At 46.5% G+C, this 25,222-nt stretch overlaps 1 protein-coding gene across 1 annotated transcript in view; it reads right to left on the bottom strand.

The window, feature by feature from the left end:
* The window catches only part of KIF7 (kinesin family member 7), a 295,905-nt gene that overhangs the window by 79,086 nt on the left and 191,597 nt on the right, over positions 1–25,222 (bottom strand). Inside the window, exon 14 of the mRNA XM_078683208.1 lies at positions 2,316–2,531. Coding sequence (XP_078539334.1) covers positions 2,316–2,531 — 216 coding nt within the window. The remainder of the gene's footprint in view (positions 1–2,315; positions 2,532–25,222) is intronic.

Consider the following 25,222-nt stretch of genomic DNA (forward strand, 5'->3'; position numbering starts at 1 on the left):
TGTTAGATTACTTTTTAGTTTACTTTTTCTACTCCGTGTGATATGCCTAGTTATCACACTGGGACACTTCCAAGAGAAAAGGTAAATTAATCAGTTTTTGTATATTGGCAGTTTCTCAAGATTTCCATACAAACCAACTCCACAAATCTAACAATGCAGTTGATGCCAATGCGCACTATCAGCGAAATGAGGAGTCGCCTACCTTGTGAATGGAAAAGACTTATAAAAAAAACAAAAAAAACTTGCAAACATCCAGACCCAACACTAGATGGCAGGAGTATGCACAACACGTGATCTACAGCTCACATGCCTCGAACAACGGTTCACATGTAAGTACTTGGTTGTGGGAGTTGGATTTCTGGGGTTAGAACCACGGTTCCCCCAGGGTCGAGGATGCACTCTCTAAGCACCCTCAGCTGCACTAGGGCGGCTGGGTGCAGAGTGCCGAGGCCGAATGTTATCCAATAGGTCATAGGGGCCTCCGGTTCATGGCTGCTCACAAGCAGGCCACAAGTTTGTGGGAGCAAAGCTCTTGGTGTTAGGCCCAGGGGCAAAGGGGGATCAGAGTTAGCACACAAGGTGCAATCAGAGCGGCAGAGGGGCGGCCGGGTAAAGGGTGCTGGTTTGGCGTTGGTTGCCCTGTTGATTTCAATGGTGGATTATACGGTTGCAACAAACACTGCAGGCTCGGGGACTAAGATGTTCTCGAGGCGACCTCAGGTTGGAGAGGTACGTTGGGATGCCTGGGGACGCTGGGACACCGTCGGTTGGGCCACCCAGGGCCATGGGACGTAGGGTGCAGGGATGTCTTCAGGCATTGGGGTTCTTCGGACCGGCTCCGGTCGGGAAGATCCTCTAGAAAGTGGCTGCAGGCATTGATTGGAGATTCGAGGCCCGATCTCAGGTCAGGTTCACCGGGGAGACCTCCTCGTGTTGTTGGGCCACTCGAACTCGGGCAGTGGGCGCCAGGTGCAGAGTGGTGCAGACTCGCTGGTTTGGCTGGAGCAAGAAATCTGTGAATGAGCAAATCCGATGCTCACGGGAGACTAAGTCTTGGTATGGGAAGGCATGGCAGTTCGGGGCTGCTGGCTAAAGAACATGCCAGGATTTTGCTGGATCAGGTTTGAGGTGGGGATAGGCCGGTAGGCCTAGGGCCAAGTAAGTGGGCGTCCTCCTCAACTTAGTTCGGTACGGCTTCTTCAGTCCTTCTTCTCCCTTTCTGTCTGAGGAGGCAAGATTCAGGGTTGCCTCTAAATACTAAATTTAGGGGCATTACATGTAGGTAGAGGCCAGGACCATTGGGTCTCTTTCTTGGGGTGGGTACACCCCCTGTTATGCCACCCTCCAAGGTTCAGGCCTCTAACGCTGGAGCAGGCCTGTAATAGCCGGTATAGCCCGCTACGGCGTGCTATAAGGCTATATTGACATGTGCACAGGCTTGCATCAATTCCATATACCTTTCCTTTGTGCAGGGGGTAAGCTCCACATTTATGGCCCCCAAACAAACTATTCCCTTCATGACAGCAGATAAAGGTGGATGCAACTGGAAGATTATAACTTATGCAAAATAAGTGAAAAAGTTACATTTTTAATGGGAGGAGCTGCATAGCCAGGCATCAAAAGGAGATTTGCGATACACACAATCCATTAGTAACAAATGTGTTTAAAATAGCACTTTAAAATATAAGACTTATTCAGACTTTAGTAAAAAAAAAACTGTGAAGTTTCTCAGAATCAATTTTAAATAAAGTAATAATTAATAAAAGAACATGATTGATACAAAATATAAAATTGTAAGAGTGAAGAAAAATGTCTGGATGATAATACAGCATGTGTAAAAGAAAGTAAAATATTGATAACGTGGAAAGAAAAAATTTAAGTTTCAGAGCAACGGTTGAGTGGTGATGAAGTATCTTGGAATATCAAAGCGTCTTGACAACGTGACTACAGTCAAAACGGTGTGCTGACTTAAGTTTTCTTCACATGGATAAAAAGACATGTGGCAGATCATGTTAAAAATCATTTAACCCCAAATTTAAATGCAAGAAGTACAAAATGTGGGTAAACATACCTCTTCCCCCTTCAACGTCTTCTTCCATTTTACAACGGCAACACAATTTTGAACTGTGCGGGGTGTAAGATTTATTTCTTTTCAACAAAGTTATTAACATTTATTTTTCCATTTCTTCCATTATACTATTTAAAGCCTGGGTGCTGCTTTAAAATGTATAGGTTTGTGCTCATATCACAGCCTTAGCATTGCAAACCCAATCTAACAAAGCAGGTGAAATAAAAGGGGTGATCCGTTTGATTACCTCAGGAGAGAGAAGTGTGCCTTGTCTCAGCTTATCATCAATCTCAACTCTTTGTTTTAGGAGCAGTTCCTTCTCTTGCCTCAGATTTTCAATCTCCTGTCGGATTTGCAGCTGGTCATGGGCACTACCATTGCGTAACTGCCCATTCTTTTCAGACAGCTCCTTCTCCAGGTCTTCCAGTCGACTCGATACTCTCACTATATCCAAACTCAGAGCCTGTATATAAAATACAAAAAAAGTTATTTATCAAAAGAAAGATTTGTTTCCTCAAACTGGTTCTCCAATATACTGCACACATGAACAACTAAAGCATAATCGAGGACAAATAGCTGCTCCGAATCAGGTGGCAGGATCCAGGGGCAACCCAATCACAGTTTCTTCTTTGCATGCACCTAAGGCAAAGGGTTCATCATTGGTCTTCAGTGTGTGATTCTTCTCCAACAGTGGGGTTTTGTGACCTATTTATTTAAGGTAAAGATAACTGTGCAATTCATCATCCCGTTAGTACGCCTCCCAGTGAAATATCTGTAGTCAAATTTGACAAATGAAATTATGTTGGTTGGGCAGACCCAAAAGGAGGAGCAGAGAAGGCGGTGCTGCAGAGTTAAATGGAACGTCTGTGAATACTTCAGCATAAATTGATGCTGCCGAATCCATAGTCTTCGAAATGATTAAAATTGATGTGAAAATAGAGTGAAAAAGGTCAGCTCAATGTCACTTCATTTAATCCACACAGGTCACTGGGACAGATTCAAGAGAGGCTGCTATGATAACACTGAGTTGGCACTGTGCTTTGCACCTCTGCCCCTTTAAGCATAGCTTTGCCAACGGTGGTTGTTGCCCTGCTTGGATCTATATTCTGTTGCCAGCTTTTCTATTTCAAGCTCTTTCTTGCTGAGAAGAAAAAGTTTCAGCCTTGCTGTCACTTTTGGAAGGAAAGGAGCATTTTGATCTGGCTGCACTAACCACTGATTGGGTTAACTAGTGTTAACTGTGTTGAAGATGCTGTGGTCCCACTAACAGTTGACTTCAAAAATAAGATTTAACTTTTTAATTTGGATAGTTAATATTTGTATATCATATTTGTGTTCAGAAACTGTGCAATTCCTTGACAAATCACCAACTTATCCTCTATATCATATAAAGCTGCCCATCGATTGCAGCATCTGTAGCATTTCGGGAACCATTGTGTTAAGGGATGTGCCTAAGGCACTAAAGCCTAGTGCTGAGCCAGTTTAAAGGCAAAAGGGGTGAAACTATCTGCATAGGATCACACAATTTGGTCTACATGAGGAAATATAATTGACAATAATGTCTTCTGATTACACAGAAAACAAATTTGTCACAAATTTAAATTAACTACTCTGATTTACATCTAGTAGTTGGAGAGGGAGGAAACAAAGGGATGAAGTTACATTTAGCCTTCAAAAACACATGTAGAAGTTTCTCTTTTATTTAAACCAGATCATTTGTATTGTTAGGTCTCGTGACCTATCAATGCGCATGCGCATTGAGAGAAGCGAGACTATAGGGCTTTAAACAAAGTTTAACTAACTGTGGCGATTTGGTGCTGTGCCCGTGCGCTTTTAGGTCAATGCGCAAGCGCATTGACCTAAAATGCGCGTGCACATCATCAAATCGCCATCTGTTCCCAAAGCCACACTCCTCCCACTCCCCCGCTCCGCCCCCTCCCCTGCCTGCCGTGTCGCATTTCTCCTCCCCCCTCCCCACAGTAATGCCCTCCGTCTTGGCTTACTCGCTGCCTCCTCCCGCTCTCCTTAATCCGCTCTCCCTCCTCCCACACCCTCGCTCCGCCCCCTCCCCTGCCTGCTGTGTCGCATTTCTCCTCCCCCCTCCCCACAGCAATGCCCTCTGTCTTCGCTCGCTGTTCTTTTAAAAACTACTCGCTGCCTCCTCCCGCTCTCCTTAATCCGCTCTCCTTAATCCACCCTCCCACTTCTTTTTTAAGGATTAGTGCCCTGAATGAAAGAGCTTTTAATCCTACTACTGCAAAATGGAACTTGTTACTAAAGCCAACTTTTTTCTCAGAACCTTGAATTTCTTCCCTGTTCAAATTTCTTTCTTCCTTCTTCTAGCCACTTCTTGTCCTCGGCTTTATTTTATTCCCGCACCAAGTGCCAACTGACTGGTAATGCACCGCATAGACTGGTTATCATTCAGTCAGCATGCAGCACCCTGCGCACAGACTACGTCACTGTTGTTAATACCAGCCAATGAAACGAGCGGCGTGCTGAACACGTCATGCCGCTATGAGCACAGGTTGGTTACTGTTCGACGTGCGTCCAGCGCGCCTGTGCAGCAGCCATATCCATTACAACCTGACAGTCCACATACCAGTGCGGGTGTGCAAACACACATACACCTTCCTGCAAACGGCTCTGCCGTCAGAGCTGTTGCATCCTTTCCTGCTCTCTCGGGTGCTGAGCTCTGGTTCGGCGCCGCACAGCTGCCTGCTGCTGTTGTCTTTTGAAGTGTGTTACTTGTGCGCCTCTGCGCCTGCCCCTGAAGGATTCACTTACTGTCCAAAGCACATGGGGTACAGGAGCTCTCCTTAATCCACCCTCCCGCTTTCCTTTGTTTCTAAATCCCCCTCACTCCTTCCTTCCTGTTTCTAACCCACCCCGTTTCTCTCACCTCTCATCACGCTCTCTATTGTGTTTTCCACCCTACCCGCTCGTGTCAAAACCCCTGCGCTGTTTTTGGACAGCTTGTTTTGCTTGCATGCATGGGCACTACGATGGCCCCTGGAGGTGCCAACAATTGCCTCCCCCAAAAACCAACCCCTGTGCTGTCTTGAGCCATTTTCATCCACATCGTTGAGAGGAATTTGCTGCGATTGTATGGGCATCTTTTCAAAGCTTGCTTCTATTTCCCCAACTGGACATATAGAAACCCAGATTTGTATTTTCTCATGTGATCTGTAAATGCTACTTGCTTGATGCATGTCTCTCTTTGCTAGAGCCGACTGGTCGTGGCGTGAAGCAAAATTGTGCCTACTCTCCACATGACACGGGTACGTACGTTGACAACCTCACAAACTTTTGAGGGCCAGGTCCCTGAGCAGAGCAGGGGTTCAGAAGCGCAGATGGGTGTGAGATATGGGCCCATCCTTCTGTCCCCTGCTGCACTCTCAGGCTCCCTGTCCCTGCATCTCACCCTTGCTTCACTCTTGGGCTCCCACTCCGTGCTTCTCTTCCTTGCTGCACTCTCTGCTCCCTCTCTGTGCTTCTCTCCCCTGCTGCACTCTCGTGCTCTCTAGAGATGTGGCCTAACGACCAGAGCTGCCATCTAAGTCACGTAAATACAAAACATGTTACATTCCAAATGCTATAGGTGTCACATTCGCGAAAGTTATAACTATTGGCATTTAAAACGACAAAGCTATCCATTTAGCTATTTTAAAAACCAACACCTAAATAAAATATTTGTCATTTACAAGACCAATAGCTCCAACTTTTCTAATGCGAGACCTATTGCATTTCCAATGCTTGTTTTTTCTGTTGCAGACATACCGAGCATTCAAGCATATTCAATAGTAAGTTTGTACTTACAGTAAGTTTCTCAGTTTTTGAGTAGACTCATGAGGGGGAAAAAGAAAACACAATTTTACATGGATGGCCCTTCATGTGTCACTCAGCCACAACCTCTGTAACACTACAAGATATTTCTAATGTACAAACAAAGCTGTTAAACCATATTTCATTTTTTTGTTTTTAACATTACTTTATCTGCAGTGATATCAACCTTACACAACTAATGACAGAAAAAAGGGAGTCTAAAGTAAAACTGGTAGCTAAGGGGAGAAAAGTTATGGCAAATAAAACGGAAGAAACAAGTTATTAAATTGCATCAATATCGGTGGACCTTGAAGAGTTTGAGTCACAAATCAATATTTGTGTTTGGAAATCGTATTGGTATTTATCAAATGTTTCAAAGGGCTCTGACTGCGGACATGTCTGCAATTAGACTTTCCTATGAAACAGACCAGTATGGTCATATAAGCGGTTTAGGGACCCAGAGGATAAGTAGCCAATTGGCTACTATCCTTCCCTCCCGTTAACACCCCAAAATTCTGTATTTCGGTGGCCCCCTGACACCAGAACTCAGATTCAACACCCACACAGACACTCACAGCCCCACACAGACACTCACAGCCCCACACAGACACTCACAGACACTCATGAACCCACTTGCAGATGCACTTACACATCCACTCACTCAGACCCACTCAACCACACAAACACCCACTCACAGACTCATACAGCCACTCACTGACCCACAAAACCACTCACAAACCAACTCATAGCCAATACACTCTCACACTCCGTCACAAACCCACAGAGCCATTCACACGCCCAGCCGCTGATCCATACAGCTACTTACACACCTAGTCACAGACCCATACAGCCACTCTCACAAATCTACTCACACACCCAAAAAACTACTCACACACCAACTCATAGATCACTACAGCCACTCACTGACCTATACAGCGACTTAAATGCACTCTCAAAGGTTACAGTTAGGAAACAACTTAACAAACCATATATATTTACACGAAAAACTAAGATTAATGGAACGTTATGGTCAGGAAAAATAATTTAAAAAAACCTTAGAAATTCACAAATAATAAATTATAGTTTCAGATTTTACACACATAAAACCATAGCAATTCAGGAGTTAGAGTTATCTCAAGAAACGATATCTAACGCCCTCACCAGGACTGCTAATTACCCCACATATTACATCACTCATGACATCTTCTATGACATCATTGATAATATCACTGCAACATTTCCAGAGAAATTATTGATGAGAAAACTTTGCATAGCTGGGGCGCAAGTTATAGTTATGTAAGGGCACAAGCTATAGTTACTTGAAATAACTTGATTGTTGAATTTCTATGGCTTTGTACGAGTGAAATCTGAACCGTACTAGAACATCCATGTAACCTTTGTTTTTTTCCTTGAAAAAAAGGAAAATGCTACTTACCAGTATGCATCTGTTCTTGGCATGTAGAGCGGCAGATTCTCACACTTAGCATTTGATCGCCATTTGTGTTGGGCTGGGATTCTTGCACATTGTTGTTGTCTTGGAAGAAGTCTTTGTAGTCACAAGATAGAGGACTCCTTCCTTGGACGATAGTGCGCATGGGCATCAACTCCATCCTTAGATTGTTTTTCGCCATGATGGGAAATTATGGAGTTAGTAGAAACAGAAAAGATGTTAATGTGTGTAAATCTAAATAAGATAGAACTGGAACAGATACAGGCCCCAGGGAGGAGGGTGGGCATGTGAGAATCTGCGGCTCTACATGCCAAGAACCGATGCATACATAAGTAGAATTTTCCGTTCGAGGCATATGAGCTGCAGAGCTCACACTTAGCATAGACAGTACAGCAGTATCTCCCCTAGTGGTGGTCACCTGTATCAGTTGCAGTAGTTTGAAAGAGAGTTTTAAGAACAGCTTGGCCCACAGAAGCTTGCTGCTTGGCTTGCACGTCAACACAATAGTGTTTAGTGAAGGTGTGAGTTGTAGACCATGTTGCTGCCTTACAAATGTCTTCTAGGGGAATGTTCCCTAAGAATGCCAAAGAGGCTCCTAGTTTGCATGGAGAGTGCGCTCTAGGGGGAATTGTCAAGATGCGTTTAGCCTTTTGGTAGCATATTTGGATACATTTAACTATCCACCTTGCAATTCCAGCTTTGGAGATGGGATTACCCTTATGCGGTGGGGAGAAGGCTACGAACAATTGTTTTGCGAAAAGGTTTTGTTCTGTCAAGGTCATAAAGCAGTGCTCTTTTGACATCTTGGGCGTGTAGAGCTCTTTCTGCTACGGAGTCTGGGTTTTGAAAAAACACTGGTAACTCCACTGATTGGTTAAGATGAAATGGAGAGATGACTTTAGGAAGGAATTTTGGGATTGCTCTCAGAACCACCTTGTTACAATGTAATTGTAAGAATGGATCCTGTATGGTTAAAGCCTGGATCTCACTTACTCTTCTAAGAGAGGTAATGGCCACAAGGAAAGCTACTTTCCATGTGAGGAACTGTAGTTCGTATTTGTGTAAAGGTGCAAATGGGGATCCCATGAGCCTGGTAAGAACAATATTTAGGTTCCACTCTGGAGAGGGTGGTAACCTAGGTGGAATGATTCTTTTTAGGCCCTCCATAAAGGCTTTAATTGCAGGGTCTCTAAATAGTGACAAGTATTGTCTGTTTTGTAAGTAAGCAGCAAGTGCTGCTAGATGTAGACGTATGGATGAATATGCTAGATTACATCTTTGCAAGTGCAGTAGGTAGCAAATGATAGTCTGGATGGAGGCATCCAGTGGATCACTATGGTTATTGGTGCAGTTAATGGCAAATCTTTTACATTTTGAAGCATAGCAAGCTCTAGTAGTAGGTCGTCTGGCTTCTTTAATGATGTTCATACAGTCCAGTGGTAGGATAAGATACCCGAACTCTAGTACTTCAGGAGCCAGATCGCCAGATTCAGCTGACCTGGATCTGGACGTCTGATCTCTCCATGGTTCTGCGTTAGCAGGGATGGGGACAGGCGCAGTTTTTGAAGTGGAACTAGTGAGTTCCAGCAGTGTTGTGAACCATGGTTGGCGTGCCCATGTGGGAGCTACTAAGATTAGTTGGAGAGACTGTTGTCGGAGCTTGCGTACCACTAGTGGAATTATTGGGAGTGGTGGAAAACCTTACGCAAATCTGCCTGACCAGTTCATCCATATCGCATTGCCCTTGGACAACGGGTGTAGAAACTTGGCGGCGAAGGTTGGGCATTTGCGTGGTCGTCTGTGGCGAACAGATCTATGTCTGCTTGGCCCCACATTTGAAACGTGGGGATGTTATGTTATGTTATGTTATTTGTATTTTTATAGCGCACAGCTGCCCCAGCAAAGGGGCGTCCTGGCGCTTTGACAGACGCTGTAACATAACACACAATAAAAAAAGAAATTAACTAGATACTAGAAACAGGAAAGTTTTAATCGCTTGCCTGAATGCGAGCAAATCCTCAAGAGCTCGGATGTGTACCGGGAGCGAATTCCATAGGCCTGCCGCTAACACCCTAAAGGAACGGCCACCCATTCTGCTCAACTTAAAGCGTGGACAGACAGCCAAATGAAGCCCCTCAGATCTCAAGGATCTCGAAGGTACATAGGGCGTGAGTAGATTGGCGAGTGCCGGCGGCGAAGAAGATTTCAAAATTTTGAAGGCCAGACACAGCGCCTTGAACTTAATTCGCTGTCTGACCGGGAGCCAATGCAAGGCCGTGATGGTACCAGACACTGAGCAGTGTCTGGGAAGGCCCACAATGGCTCGTGCCGCGTCATTTTGTACTCTTTGGAGCCTAGAGGCCTCCGTTTGATTCACCCCTAACAACAGTGAACTGCCGTAGTCCAGCCGAGATAGTATCGAGGCCTGGACTACCAGCTGTCTGGTAGGGGGATCAAAGTACTTTAAAACCGGCCTAATACCACGCAATATTCCATAGCACGTGGCCGCCACCTTCTTGGTGTGGTCCCTGAAGTTGAGCGCTGAGTCCACCCAGACTCCTAGATTTCTCACTCCAGCAGCAGGAATAGGAGTGATTTTAGTGCTAGGAATATTGCTAGTAGCACTTTTTGTTGATTCCCATTCGTGAATCTGTTGTGTCTGTCGACTTAACAGAACCGCAATCTGATTGTGAACTCCTGGAAGATGTTTGGTAAGTAGATATATATTTTGTGGGATGGCCCATCTCCAAATGTTCTCTGCAAGCTGGGACAGCTGCAGAGAATGTGTGCCTCCTTGTTTTTGTATGTAGTACATGGCTGTCATATTGTCCGTCTGGATCAAGACAGCTTTGTTTTGTACATGTACTTGGAAAGATTTTAGTGCTAGGAATATTGCTAGTAGCACTTTTTGTTGATTGGTCCATTTGCCCTGAGTTGTATGTCCGAGGAGATGGGCTCCCTATCCTGCGAGTAATGCGTCTGTTGTGAGTACTATCTGTGGAACAGGTTCGAGGAACGGCCGCCCTTTGGACAAGTTTTTGGTGTTCCACCAATGCAGAGAGCGATGTGTGCGGCTGTCCACCAACACCAGATCTGTAAATTGTCCTTGAGCCGGATTCTACTGATGTGCTAGACATTCCTGTAATGGACGCATTTGAAGTCTTGCATATGGTACAATAAAAATGCAAGATGCCATCATGCCTATGAGCTGCATGAACACTCTGGCTGGGAGAGAGTGTTGGACTTGAAATTTTGTGACGAGGGCTTGTATGCTGGCTATCCTGGGTGGTCTGGGATATGCTAGAGCTGTGAAGGTGTTTATCGTGGCCCCCGGATATTGGTGTGTATGCGAGGGTTGGAGATGCGACTTGATGTAGTTGAATGTGAAACCCAAGTTGTGTATTGTTTGAATGGTTTGATGAGTGGGTTCTGTAACGCAGCTCCATGGTGCATATTGGAGATACCTGGTGGGCTAGTTGGCCCTCAGGGACCCTCAGTATTGAAAGAGAATTAATTCCCCAACTTACAACTAGCCCACCAGTTACCTCCAGTATGCGTCAGAGAGCTGCATTGCAGAGAGGTGTTCAGAGGCCACGCCCCTTTCTACAACACTCTGCAACGCAGCTCCGTGGCGTTTACTGGAGGTACCTGGTGGGCTAGTTGGCCCCCAGGGACCCTCAGGATTGAAGAGGAACTAATTCCCCAATTTAACAAGCATTTGCAATGCAATAGGTCTCGCATTATGAAAGTTTGAGCTATTGGTCTTGTAATGACAATTTTTTTATTTATGTGTTGGTTTTGAAAGAAGCTAAATTAATAGCTTTGTCATTTACAATGCCAATAGTTATAACTTTCGCAAATGTGACACCTATAGCATTTGTAATTTGTATTTACGTGACTTAGATGTATGGATATTACAAATAACCACGGCTTTTAATTTTTTTAAATAATTAATACTTAAATTAAAGTGATTGTAATATATAATGGCAATAGCTTAAACTTTTGTAAATAACTTTTGTGAAGATTATGTTTAGTGTATTTTATTGTGACGAAAATCCAAGAACAGAAGTGAAATATTAACATCTTTTTGTGACATTTGTAATAAAGCTTGAAACATTGAGAGAACATATTTGACCCAGTTGTTGTTGAATTGTTGCACAGATTGATGCTGTGATGGTGCAGAGTGATGTTGTGGTGGCGACAAGTGATGTTGTGGTGGCGACGAGTGATGCTGTGGCGTTTAGTGATGCTGTGGTAGCGCATAGTGATGTTGTGGTGCTCCTGAGTGATGCTGTGGTGGCCCTGAGTGATGCTGTGGTGGCCGTGAGTGATGCTGTGGTGGCCGTGAGTGATGCTGTGGAGGTGCTGAGTGGTGTTGTGGTGGTGCTGAGTGGTGCTGTGGTGGTGCTGAGTGGTGCTGAGTGATAATGTGGTGGTGCTGAATGGTGCTGTGGTGGTGCTGAGTGATGCTGTGGTGGTGCTGAGTGATGCTTTGGTGGTGCTGAGTGATGCTTTGGTGGTGCTGAGTGATGCTGTGGTGGTTCTGTGGTGGTGCTGAGTGATGCTGTGGTGGTGCTGAGTGATGCTGTGGTTGTGCCGAGTGGTGCCGTGGTTGTGCCGAGTGGTGCCGTGGTTGTGCCGAGTGGTGCCGTGGTTGTGCCGAGTGGTGCCGTGGTTGTGCTGAGGTGCCGTGGTTGTGCTGAGTGGTGCCGTGATTGTGCTGAGTGGTGCCGTGGTGGTGCTGAGTGGTGCCGTGGTGGTGCTGAGTGGTGCCGTGGTGGTGCTGAGTGGTGCCGTGGTGGTGCTGAGTGGTGCTGAGTGATGCTGTGGTGGTACTGAGTGATGCTGTGGTGGTGCTGAGTGGTGCTGTGGTGGTGCTGAGTGGTGCTGTGGTGGTGGTGCTGTGGTGGTGCTGAGTGATGCTGTGGTGGTGCTGGGTGATGCTGAGTGGTGGTGCTGAGTGATGGTGTGGTGGTGCTGAGTGGTGGTGCTGAGTGATGCTGAGTGATGCTGTGGTGGTGCTGTGGTGTTGCTGAGTGATAATGTGGTGGTGCTGAGTGGTGCTGTGGTGGTGCTGAGTGGTGCTGTGGTGGTGCTGAGTGGTGCTGTGGTGGTGCCGAGTGATAATGTGGTGTTGCTCAGTGATAATGTGGTGGTGCTGAGTAATAATGTGGTGGTGCTGAGTGATAATGTGGTGGTGCTGAGTGATAATGTGGTGGTGCTGAGTGATAATGTGGTGGTGCTGAGTGATAATGTGGTGGTGCTGAGTGATACTGGGGTGGTGCTGAGTGATACTAGGGTGGTGCTGAGTGATACTGGGGTGGTGCTGAGTGATACTGGGGTGGTACTGAGTGGTGAGGGTGTGAGGGGTGAGGGTGAGTGAGGGTTGTGAGGGTGAGTGAGGGTGAGGGGAATGAGGGGTGTGAGAGGGTGTGAGGGAGGGTGAGGGGGTGTGTGAGGGTGTGGGGGTGTGAGGGGGTGGGGGAGTGGGGGAGTGTGGGGGTGTGAGGGTGTGGGGGTGTGAGGGTGAGGGGTGTGAGGAAGGGTGAGGGGATGTGAGGGTGAGGGGGGGTGAGGGGATGTGAGGGTGAGGGCTTGTGAGGATGAGGGGGTGAGAGGGTGTGTGAGGGTGTGTGAGGGTAAGAGGGTGTGTGAGGGTGAGATGGTGAGGGAGGGTGAGAGGGAGGGTGAGGGTGAGAGGGTGGGTGAGAGGGTGGGTGAGAGGTTGTGTGAGGGTGAGTGGGTGTGTGAGGGTTCAGAGGTTGTGTGAGGGTGAGAGGGGGTGTGAGGGTGAGAGGGGGTGTGAGGGTGAGAGGGGGTGTGAGGGTGAGAGGGGGTGTGAGGGTGAGAGGGGGTGTGAGTGTGTGTGAGGGTGAGAGAGGGTGAGGGTGTGTGAGGGTTGAGGGTGTGTGAGGGTAAGGGTGAGGGGGTGTGAGGGTAAGGGTGAGGGGGTGTGAGGGTGAGGGGGTGTGAGGGTGAGGGGGTGTGAGGGTGAGGGGGGGTGAGGGTGAGGGGGTGAGAGGGTGTGTGAGTGAGAGGGTAAGAGGGTGTATGAGGGTGAGAGGGTGTGTGAGGGTGAGTGGGTTTGTGAGGGGTGAGAGGTTGTGTGAGGGTGAGAGGGGGTGTGAGGGTGAGAGGGGGTGTGAGGGTGAGAGGGGGTGTGAGGGTGAAGGGGGTGAGTGTGTGAGGGTGAGAGAGGGTGAGGGGGTGTGAGGGTGAGCATAAGGGTGAGGGGGTGTGAGGGTAAGGGTGAGGGGGTGTGGCAGAGGCAGAGAACAGGACCAGTATAGTGAGCAGATGCAAATATAAAGTGGAGAGGGCAGGCTGGGAGGCAGAATAAAATGAGTTGTGATACCCTTACTGCCATTCAAGTGTCATTTTTTTTTGCTTTGTTAGGGAGAATGGAGAGTAGATGCAGACATTAAAATCCAGAGATTATAGTTCGAATCCAATTGCAAGGATTTGGCTCTATTTTCTGCTAAAAACACAGCACTAAGTAAAAGGTCACATACAAGTATTACGTTATATAAATAAACAAGGGTGAGTAAGACGACAGGAGGAGGAGCAGAAGAGACGCAACGATCGAGGCATGATGAAAGGACGGGTAACTAGAGATGATTGCCTGCCACCTTGTTTATTAAGTAATTGCCTCATGCACGTCCCGTGACTTCCGTCCTGCCTGCAGCCCTTTAAATAAACAATGCTAAGGAAGACAACATGGGATGGGGCAGGAGAGATGCAAGATCGGGGCAAGATGCAACTCGTAAATAAAAATTGAAAAATATTTTCTCTCCAACCGGCTGTGAGCACTGTTACTTATGGCACTTACATGAGAAGAAACCTCCACCTTCACAGAAGAGCGTGTGAGGAACTGGATTCAGCTTGCAGGACTTTGCATGCACGCAACATGACAACGCGACCGGGACATTATGAATACATTTTTAAGTCTAAATAACCACAAACAAGCCCATTGCCGCCTCCCCCCCCCACCCCCCCCCCCAAAAAAAAAGAAGAACAGCACGATCTGAGTGTGATAGTATAAAGAAACAGTCCTACCTGGTCCCAGTCCTGGCTCCTTGCCAAGTGTGCACAGTTTCCTGATGGCAGCACAGCATGGCGGGAACTGTGGTTTTCCTTTGCAAGTGAAAGCCGCGTTAGATGCCGCCGAAGGACAGGGTTGTAATCAGTGGCTAAGGCGCGTAGTCCTTTGCTCTTACTTTAGTAGCCGTTAGTATTACCCGCTCTGCCAGAAGTGTTACCAGATAAGATTGGCTGCCATGTTTATTTGTTTAATTAATAAACGCCTAATGTACGTTCGTCCTGCCTGCAGATAGTTATGTAAATCACATAGATTACGAGGTCTCCGAGAATGGCAAAGGGTAAAGAGGTGACAACAGCGAAGTATATTATATCCCGCTCCGCCAAAAGTTTAACCAGAGATGAATGCTGCCATGTTCTTTAGTAATTAATTGTCTCATGCACATCCCGTCCTGCCTGCAGCCTATTAAATAAATTAAGATTCCTGGCAAATGATATGGTGAGTAGCTCATCAGGCAGTGCAGTACACTAGTTACGGTGCTCGGGCACTTAAAGCTGCGTGTGACCGCCGACTCAGTGTTGCTCGCTGGTGTGTTGTAGAAATAAAACAAGAATGGACAGGAAAGGAGACGCAAGAGAGGGTAAGGGCTGCCTCTTGAAACAAGTAGAAGAAAATAAAGCGTCCGCTCTTTATTCTCCTGCGAGCTGGATCAGAAGAGTCGGAGAGATAGACGGCGCTTGAAAGGTGCTGAGCGCTGCGATCTGCCAGACTTATTTTTTGGAGCAAAAAAGATAAAGAGTGCTAATGTGCTAATCAGCTCCATTTACATTCTGCCATATAAATAACCTTCTCAGTTCTCGAACTCGTACTGCGCTGCTCCGAGTCCGAGCCCAAAACACGAGACAGGGAACAGTTTGTTCATCAATTTCAGAACCTATATTTTTGTAAACAAAACAAAAAAGAGAACCAGCCTAATGTAGGCATAGGCATGAGGCATCTGTTTCTAGATGGCAAACCCCATTTGAATACTAAACCAAAATAAAAAATGCTTTCAAAAGCGCACAAAAGCTTTTTGTGAAAATGGGGCAGTTTAGCAGTAAATGGCAGTGACGTTGCACACAAGAGAGAGCAAGAAATCAAAGAACAAGCATTAGCAAAGCAACCAATCAAGCGGAAAACGAAAGCCGTGGAAAACTAGATGCGGCCAGCAGTAAATAATTAGGGGAGAGAGAGGGGAGGTGCTGGGGAACAGATGGCCGTGAAGCAGGGGGTGGAGTAGCGGAACCCTTTGATGTGATGCTGCTGGCAGGGGGAAGCTCGTGCACGAGGAGCTTGTCACGTGACTCGCTTCTCGGGAACTGTTGAGAATCCGGATCGTAAAAAGTCAGCTTTGTGGATGGACGGCATTAGGTCTCTCTCTTCGCGAGACCTAAAAAGCGCCACAGGGCGTGTTTGCACACATGTCACCTCAGGCCCCGCCCCCTCTCTTCACCAGTGTGTAAACGCGACCCGAGGTGCGTTTTAAGTTGGGGGATTAACTCCCCTTGAATCCTGAGGGTCCCTGGAGTGGAACTAACCCTCCAGGTACCTCCATTAAGCGCCACAGAGCTGAGTTGTAGAGAGGTGTAAAAAGGGGTGTGGCCTCAAAACACCTCTCCTCAACGCAGCTCTGTGGCGCATACTGGAGGTTCCTAGTGGGCTAGTTTGGCCCCAAGGGACTCCCAGTATTGAAGGGAATTTAATTCCCCAATTTAAAAAGCGCCACAGGGCGCGTTTGCAGAGTGGTACCAAGAGGGGGCAGGGCCTAGGCATGATTGCGTCTCTTTTTACTTTTTTTTTTTTGGAAGGGGGGCTGTGTAGGCCCCCTTCTCTTTTCTTTTTTGGGGCCCTGGCCACTTCTGGCTCCGGGGACCCCATCCCCCGGGGCCTGGCCACCTCGTTGGGTGCCCCCACAGTCCCAGCCGGCTCCCTGCCTCCTGCAGGAGCCGGCATTGCTTTTCCACACGGGGAGCTGCATCCCGTGTGGAAAAGCATTTTGCTTTGGTATTTGGAAGAGAGAGCAGGTTTCCTGCTCTCTCTTCCAAATACCAGAGCAGAGTTTGCTCCAGCTCTGCCATAGCAAACTGCAGTGTCCCAGGGGTGGGCACCCCGGGACACTGCTGGAGCCGGCCCTGGGGGGTGGGGTACCCCAGGGCCACGACAGGGTTCCAGGAGGGTGCACCCTCCCAACATTATGAAAGCCCCGGGGAGGTGATGGTCCCCGGGGCTGGGGGGTCTGTCACGGACCCCCCCAATTATAATATTTAGACCCCCGGTGAAGTGGCGGTCCCCGGGGCGTGTAGGGGGGCTCGAGCCCCCCCCAAGTTATTTTTTTTAATTTAAAAAAACACAAGCCCCGGGGGGGTGGTGGTCCCAGGGGCTGCGGGGGGGGGCCTTGAGCCCCCATGCATATTTTCTTAAAGCCCCGGGGGTGGCGGTCCCTGGGGCTTGGGGGGGTCTTTGAGCTCCCCACACCCATGTATGTTTAAAGACCCGTGGGTGGGGGTCCCCGGGGTTGGGGGGGGGCTGTGAGCCCCCCGCACATCATTTTGAAAAGCCCCGGGGGTGGCGGTGCCCGGGGCTGGGGGGCCCCGTTGAGTCCCCCATCACAAATCAAAGATTGCCCCCGGGATTGGCCCACCTGGGGCCTAATTATCAACGAAGCGTGGGAGGCTGCACTTCCTTTTATTTTTCTCGCCTGGATCCGCACACCTTGCGTGAATTTTGCCGATTTTTTTTTTTTTAAATGTGTTTTGCGCATTTCTTTAACTGATTTCTTGTGTCTTTTCCTGGTTTGGAGTGCTGACAGCCAATTAGCATAAAGCTTGTGATCGGGAGGGTGTGCGGATCCTACGCGGCCAAAGATATCGATACTTTTTTCATTTAGAATTTCTCAGGAACTACTGACCGGATTTACACCACAAAAAGGGTTCTTTCTGAACCAAGATCTACCCATTTGCCAAATTTGCTGTAATTCCGTTCAGCAGTTCGGGCTGTAGCCGTGTCTAAAGTTTCCTATGGGAAATTGCATGAGGAAAACACGTTTTGGGACCCCCCTTTTTTGAAGGGAATTTAATTCCCCAATTTAAAAAGCGCCACAGGGCGCGTTTGCAGAGTGGTACCAAGAGGGGGCAGGGCCTAGGCATGATTGCGTCTCTTTTTACTTTTTTTTTGGGAAGGGGGGCTGTGTAGGCCCCCTTCTCTTTTCTTTTTTGGGGCCCTGGCCACTTCTGGCTCCGGGGACCCCATCCCCCAGGGCCTGGCCACCTCGTTGGGTGCCCCCACAGTCCCAGCCGGCTCCCTGCCTCCTGCAGGAGCCGGCATTGCTTTTCCACACGGGGAGCTGCATCCCGTGTGGAAAAGCATTTTGCTTTGGTATTTGGAAGAGAGAGCAGGTTTCCTGCTCTCTCTTCCAAATACCAGAGCAGAGTTTGCTCCAGCTCTGCCATAGCAAACTGCAGTGTCCCAGGGGTGGGCACCCCGGGACACTGCTGGAGCCGGCCCTGGGGGGTGGGGTACCCCAGGGCCACGACAGGGTTCCAGGAGGGTGCACCCTCCCAACATTATGAAAGCCCCGGGGAGGTGATGGTCCCCGGGGCTGGGGGGTCTGTCACGGACCCCCCCAATTATAATATTTAGACCCCGGTGAAGTGTCGGTCCCCGGGGCGTGTAGGGGGGCTCGAGCCCTCCCCCCCCCCCCCAAGTTATTTTTTTTAATTTAAAAAAACACAAGCCCCGGGGGGGTGGTGGCCCCAGGGGCTGCGGGGGGGGGGCCTTGAGCCCCCATGCATATTTTCTTAAAGCCCCGGGGGTGGCGGTCCCTGGGGCTTGGGGGGGTCTTTGAGCTCCCCACACCCATGTATGTTTAAAGACCCGTGGGTGGGGGTCCCCGGGGTTGGGGGGGGTGGCTGTGAGCCCCCCGCACATAATTTTGAAAAGCCCCGGCGGTGGCGGTGCCCGGGGCTGGGGGGCCCCGTTGAGTCCCCCATCACAAATCAAAGATTGCCCCCGGGATTGGCCCACCTGGGGCCTAATTATCAACGAAGCGTGGGAGGCTGCACTTCCTTTTATTTTTCTCGCCTGGATCCGCACACCCTGCGTGAATTTTGCCGATTTTTTTTTTTTTAAATGTGTTTTGTGCATTTCTTTAACTGATTTCTTGTGTCTTTTCCTGGTTTGGAGTGCTGACAGCCAATTAGCATAAAGCTTGTGATCGGGAGGGTGTGCGGATCCTACGCGGCCAAAGATATCGATACTTTTTTCATTTAGAATTTCTCAGGAACTACTGACCGGATTTACACCACAAAAAGGGTTCTTTCTGAACCAAGATCTACCCATTTGCCAAATTTGCTGTAATTCCGTTCAGCAGTTCGGGCTGTAGCCGTGTCTAAAGTTTCCTATGGGAAATTGCATGAGGAAAACACGTTTTGGGACCCCCCTTTTTTCTCTGCCCCCACTTGACGAATCACCCCGCAACTTTCAAGATAGGAGCGGACCATAAGTTTTGAAAATTTCACGAAGATTCGTCAATCGGCGCCAAAGTAAATGGGAATAGAATGTTGCAAATTTACTATGGAAAATAGGTCCTAACTATAACTACTTACTGGCGACTGCCAGTAGGTAAAAAAAAATATATATATATAAATATATATATATATACACACACACACACACACACACACACATATATAGCCTGTCCAAACATCCCACCACTAGGGATGCTGGTAATTGCAGTCCACCATCTTTCCCCCAATGAGGAGGATCCATTCAACATTCAAAAGGGACTGCAGCAAGGAGTCAGGAGGGGAGCACAGGCATCTGAAGAGGGACGAATCCCGAAAGGTGTCATGCCTTACGAATCTCTGTTCACAATTACCGTCCACTGCCCGCTGAGTTCCTCGTTGTCTTCCTGGTGGAGGCGACTGTTTCCTGATATTTTTTGCGGGGCCACAGCGCAATGGAGGTAACCCGCCCTAACGAGCCAAGCACTGGAGGAGTATTGCGGTAGCGATGGTGTGCTTGGAGCGCTGCAAACCATGGGAGGGCATATACTGGGCCCTGTTGGGACCGCGACTTCGCGGTGTAGCCCGGAGTATTGCCACGGACTCACCGTATTTGCCCGCAACGGAGCCTGCAGAAGGCGTTGGGCAGTGGGGGTGAATTGTTACAGCCCCAAGCGGAACTTTTCCGAATCCTGGCAGCCTGTCCAAACATCCCACCACTAGGGATGCTGGTAATTGCAGTCCAGCATCTTTCCCCCAATGAGGAGGATGTATTCAACATTCAAAAGGGACTGCAGCAAGGAGTCAGGAGGGGAGCACAGGCATCTGAAGAGGGACGAATCCCGAAACGCGTCATGCCTTACGAATCTCTGTTCGCAATTACCTTCCACTGCCCACTGAGTTCCTCATTGTCTTCCTGGTGGAGGCAACTGTTTCCTGATTTTATATATATATTACCTACTGGCGGTCGCCAGTAGGTATATATAGTTAGGATTGATTTCCATAGGGAAATCGCAACATTCTATTGGGAATAACTTTGGCGCCGGTTGAGGAATCTGCCTGAATTTTTCAGCAACTTTGCCTCGCGGCGCTCCGGTCCTTCCCTGAAAGTTTGGGGGGGGGGATTCGTCAAGCGGGGGCCGAGATAAAAGGGGGGGTCCCAAAACGTGTTTTCCCCATGTTAATTTCCATAGGGCGGTCTGTCGCACTTTTAGCTCGAACGGCTGAATGGATTTTCACCAAACTTGGCAAAATTGTAGGGACTGGTAGCCCGATGTGCCTTTGCTATGTCTCAAGATATGTGCTCCAGTGGTTTTTACGAAAATTAACTTTGAAAAAATATATATTGGGCTACATTGGGCTATATATATGTTAGAGCCCAAATGTAGCCCAATATAGCCCAAAGATGGCCACCAGAGACAACAAAAAAACAAATGTAGCCCAAATATCAGCCAGATGTAGCCCAACTATAGCCCAATGACAGAATGTCCCAGTGTGTTCTAAAGAACAACTAGAGCGCTAACAGTCTTACTTATGACAAAAGTATGGCACACCTGAAGTCATCTTGATTGGAATAAAGTGTTAACACTTAAAACATTTAATTTGCAAAGGAACAAAATGAGGGGGTTCATTTTGCCATAGAAATTATGATTAGTGCTGAAGAAAGAAAAATTAGGGCACATTTTGAGTGACTTCTCAAATCCTCTTATATTTCATTACAAAAATTCTGATATGCAGTCTCCCAAGATGGCCACCAGAGACAAAAGAGCCCAAATGTAGCCCAAATATCAGCCAGATGTAGCCCAACTATAGCCCAATGACAGAATGTCCCAGAGTGTTCTAAAGAACAACTAGAACGCTAACAGTCTTACTTATGACAAAAGTATGGCACACCTGAAGTCATCTTGATTGGAATAAAGTGGTAACACTTAATACATTTAATTTGAAAAGGAACAAAATGAGGGGTTTCATTTTGCCATTGAAATTTTATATATTTATATATATTCACTGAAAAAACCATAGGTTACACACCAGTTATAGTTAGGAATTAGCATTTAAAAAACCTTTGAAATTCACTGAAAAAACCATAGGTTTCACACCAGTTATAGTTAGCTGGAAATTTTACTCGCATAAAACCATTGAAATTCCCATGTTATAGTTAGTTGGACTCACTATAACTTGCACGTCTGCAATGCACTGCTGAGGACGTCACATAATACGTCACTCATGCATATATTTAAATATTTAAACATTACTCGCTAATATATGTATTCACTGAGATACACTTAATAAGCCAGTTAACCAATCAATTTTTTTTTAAAACACTGAAAAAACCATAGGTTTCAGGAGTTATATAGTTAGGAATTCGTTTTTAAAAAACCTTTGAAATTCACTCAAAAAACTATAAGTTTTAGTGGTGTTATAGTTAGCTGGACATTTTACTCATACAAAACCAATGAAATTGCTCCTATATAGTTAGTTGTACTAACTATATTTCGCGCACCCGCAATCCACTGCTGATGATGTCACATATTAGATCATTCATGAAATGGTCAGTGACATCACTGATGACATCTCAAATGCTAATTCCTAACTATATAAGGCCTGAAACCTATGGTTTTTTCAGTGAATAAATATATATATATATATATATATATATATATATATATATATATATACACACACACAAAGACACATATGTACATTATTTTTGGGGGATACATTTGACTGCAAGACATTCACAAAAACTGCAGTACTGCAAGGTATAATCAGTTGACCTACGGAACCAGATGCAAGTGCTTTAAGAATTCTTCACAAAAGTAGAGGAGTGGCTTCCAACATATATTTGCACTTACACTTTTGCTTCCATAATATTCTGTGTTTGTTTTCAATGGGATACCTAAGTGTGTCGATGCTGGTTTGTTATGAGTCAATATTGCAGCTTTCAATAAAAGTCATGGTTATGGAAGATCGTGAAAACAGAGTAACATACATTGGTAATAACCGGTCTGATAAATAAGTAGAGCCTTTAAAAATTAACTTTAGATGAATGTGTTTTTCATTAGGTCTATGCATGTGTGGCAGCAAATTGTAGTAGCATATAGTGAAGATAACCAATGGTTGAATTGGTCTAGTCCATTACCCCATGTTGTGTGATGTGGTGAGCAAGAAGCAAAATGTGAATGACAGTTGAACAAACAAAAAAAATGATTACATGCTTACATCTTGCTTTTGTATCTCCCTCCCTATATATACACAAATATATACTAGATTTCACTCTTCAGCCACATATAATAGTTTGAATAATCCCTCACAAGCTGATGAGGTGTGGCTTCAACATAAACATGGCTCGATACCTCGTGTCTTCGAGCTCGACGGTTTCTAATCGTCGATTTTGAGGAAAATGCTGCACAGGCGTCACAGTCCCTGGATTCGTGTTCAGGGGACAAGCAGAGGTTGCACACCTCGTGTAGGTCCTTGTGTGGGAACTTAGCACCACACGTTGGACATTTTTTGAATGGAGTCCTTTCCATGGACTCCGGGCTGGACTACGTCGTCTTCTCGTAGTCGTCGTTCTTCGAAACGCGTCGGGATGGAGGTGAAGTCGCGTTCGATAACAATACCGTCGAATTGGAAAGGGTTACGCGCCGAATATAACCTTCTTTATCGAAGTCGGTCCGGAGCGCTTCGATCCTCATCCGAACTCGATGGCGGAAAAAAACAATCTAAGGATGGAGCCGATGCCCATGCGCACTAACACCAAGAGGAGGAGTCATCGATGACGACAAAGACTTCTCCAGAAGAAAAACAAGTGCAATCATCCGAGCCCAACACCAGATGGCGATCTATTCATAAATGTACCATCTGCAGCCCATATGCCTCGAACACATGGATATACACTTTTTACACTAATGATTTCAGCAAGTTTATAAAGGCAAAATAAATGTACTAAAGCTACATAATAAGTCAATACTTCAACTTTCATAAAATGTCTTGATTGCAATGAAGACACTGATGACAACCTAATATACTATAAGTCACTGGTAAGTACAAATGCCATTAACATTACACTGTTGGCAGAATGCCTTTGAGGTGGATAAATGTTAGTATAATGCAGTCCTTCAATTTGATAGGAAGAAATGACTGTGCAGACAACTGCAGTCAGTTGACCCATGGTACACTACTGTGGTGGTAGAAATGTGACTGAATTTCGAGCAGGCCAAAGAAAAAAAGAGGACCTGAATAAATCAATATTCATATATGTTTTTGTATTATGATTTTTATGGCAAACATGATGCTATCAAGACATAAGAGTTCCTTCAAGTAAGCAGTGGAAGTACACAACTTTTTTAGTCAGAACTCTCAGACCAAAATGCTCCTGACTGGAACAAATACAAGAATATGGAAGAACGACATCTAAACAGGAGAAAACAACAGAGACCGACAATAAAGCCATCCTATCTTGAGCAAGGCACTGACAAAGCCCACTTCTAAGCATAATGGAAACAATAGGTCTGCGTATTAAGAGCTGAAGTTCCCTGAGTTGGCTAAGCAATTTGAAAGTCGGTGGCATTATATTGAAGCATATAGCTGGAACAATCGAGTGTATTGGTTGGGAAGGAATAAATTATAGTTAGTGTGTTAGTGGCATCAATAGAGACTGGCCAGGTTAACAAGCAGGAACGAGTAATGGAGTTGGAAATAGTGGATTATGGGGGATGTAGGCATGAGGAAAATAGTGGTTCTGGCAACTCGTTAATGAGAAAGGGTGGGGTCACGGTCCGAGTGGTGATAAGGGAGGGGGTGGCAGCGAATGGAATACTGCTTAGGTTTAATACAAGAGAGAGAGCATGTGGGGCAGGAGATAATGTAAGAGAATCAAAGAATAAGAGAGTGTTGACAATGTTTCACTGAAGGCGAGGGATTAGATCACAGTGGTGTTCAGTTTGAACCCGTGAAGATTGGTTGTAGGGGATTTGTAATAGAATAGAAAGGACCAACATGGGAGGGTTATACAATTCGCATTATAACCTGTTTGGGCACTTGGTTGGCAGCATATAGTTGCGCAATTAGAGGGAAAATGTCAATTATAGGGTAGTGAACAAACATTGCATGGTTTGGGCGATGCACTGTTGAGTACATTTAAAAGACATTCAGATTCGAATATACAAACCAATGTTGATGTTGCTTAATTTGTAGTGAACCCCTGCAGAAGGGCCAAGATAGGCCCAAAATGCATTGGGAATGGAAATAACACCCACTACTAAGGATAAATAAAATATTGTTCTTGCTACAGAAAAAGGCCTGGATAGGTATATCTGCTGCATTAGACGTACAAATACATTGCACCTCTCTTGTAAAATGAGTAAAAGAAAGGACTAAATAAGAAAGTCTGGAATAAAACTGCATTGAAAGTGAATACGTTTGTGACTCTATTCACGGATAAAGCTGTGCGTCCGGCATGGAGCGAGACTTCGCTCCAGTTCTTGATGAGGGAACCACCCGACATATTTATGAGGAGATGTATGGACTTAATGACAGCAGTTTAAGATCTATTTTTGAAAGCCTGTTTAGATGTAAAATGCTAAAGCTTAGAAAGGAGGGAATGGCATACTATGTGTGGCAGCATGAGATAACTGGTAAAGTGAGTTTTAATACCTTGTGGAGTGGTGTGGCTCACTGGTTAGAGGTGGCAGACCCAGAAGCAGAAGTCGGCCCGGGACCAGGGTTCGATTCCCGACGCGGCAGGGTCGTGGACCAGGGTCAGCGGACTCGATAATTCTCGCATCGGTGCCTACTCTAACCAGGGGTCACACTCGGCAACTCTGGGCATTAGCTTGCCTAATCTCCACAACGGCCCCATCAATGCCGGGGATTCCTGGCTCCACCTTGGGGATTCCCAGCAGGGACCATCCCACAGGGAAAGCCAGGACGGGTTCCCCAGCGGTATACAGCGCCAGGACGCAGACTGGCAACAGTGCGCTTTACAAGTATACACATTACATTACATTACCTTTTTTTTTTTAATCAAACGGTTCTGTGCTACGTATGAATCTCTGGCCGGAAAACTTGTCAGCCAAGTAGTAAGAAGGGCCTCCGTGTGACTTTGTGGAGAGTAAGGCAGATTTGCATTAATGAGGTGACACTTGAGGGGTCGGGGGGTCAGGACCAGAGTTATGAAGTTATGTGGTTGAAACACAGAGTGCCTGAGACCCATACTAACACAGACACAAGATTTTGGTCAATGTTGATGACAATACCACACTCATTCATCATTTAATCTCTATGTTGCAAGAAAA

This window comes from Lissotriton helveticus, chromosome 3_1 (assembly GCF_964261635.1).
Source record: "Lissotriton helveticus chromosome 3_1, aLisHel1.1, whole genome shotgun sequence".
In the NCBI taxonomy this organism is placed as follows: Eukaryota; Metazoa; Chordata; class Amphibia; order Caudata; family Salamandridae; genus Lissotriton; species Lissotriton helveticus.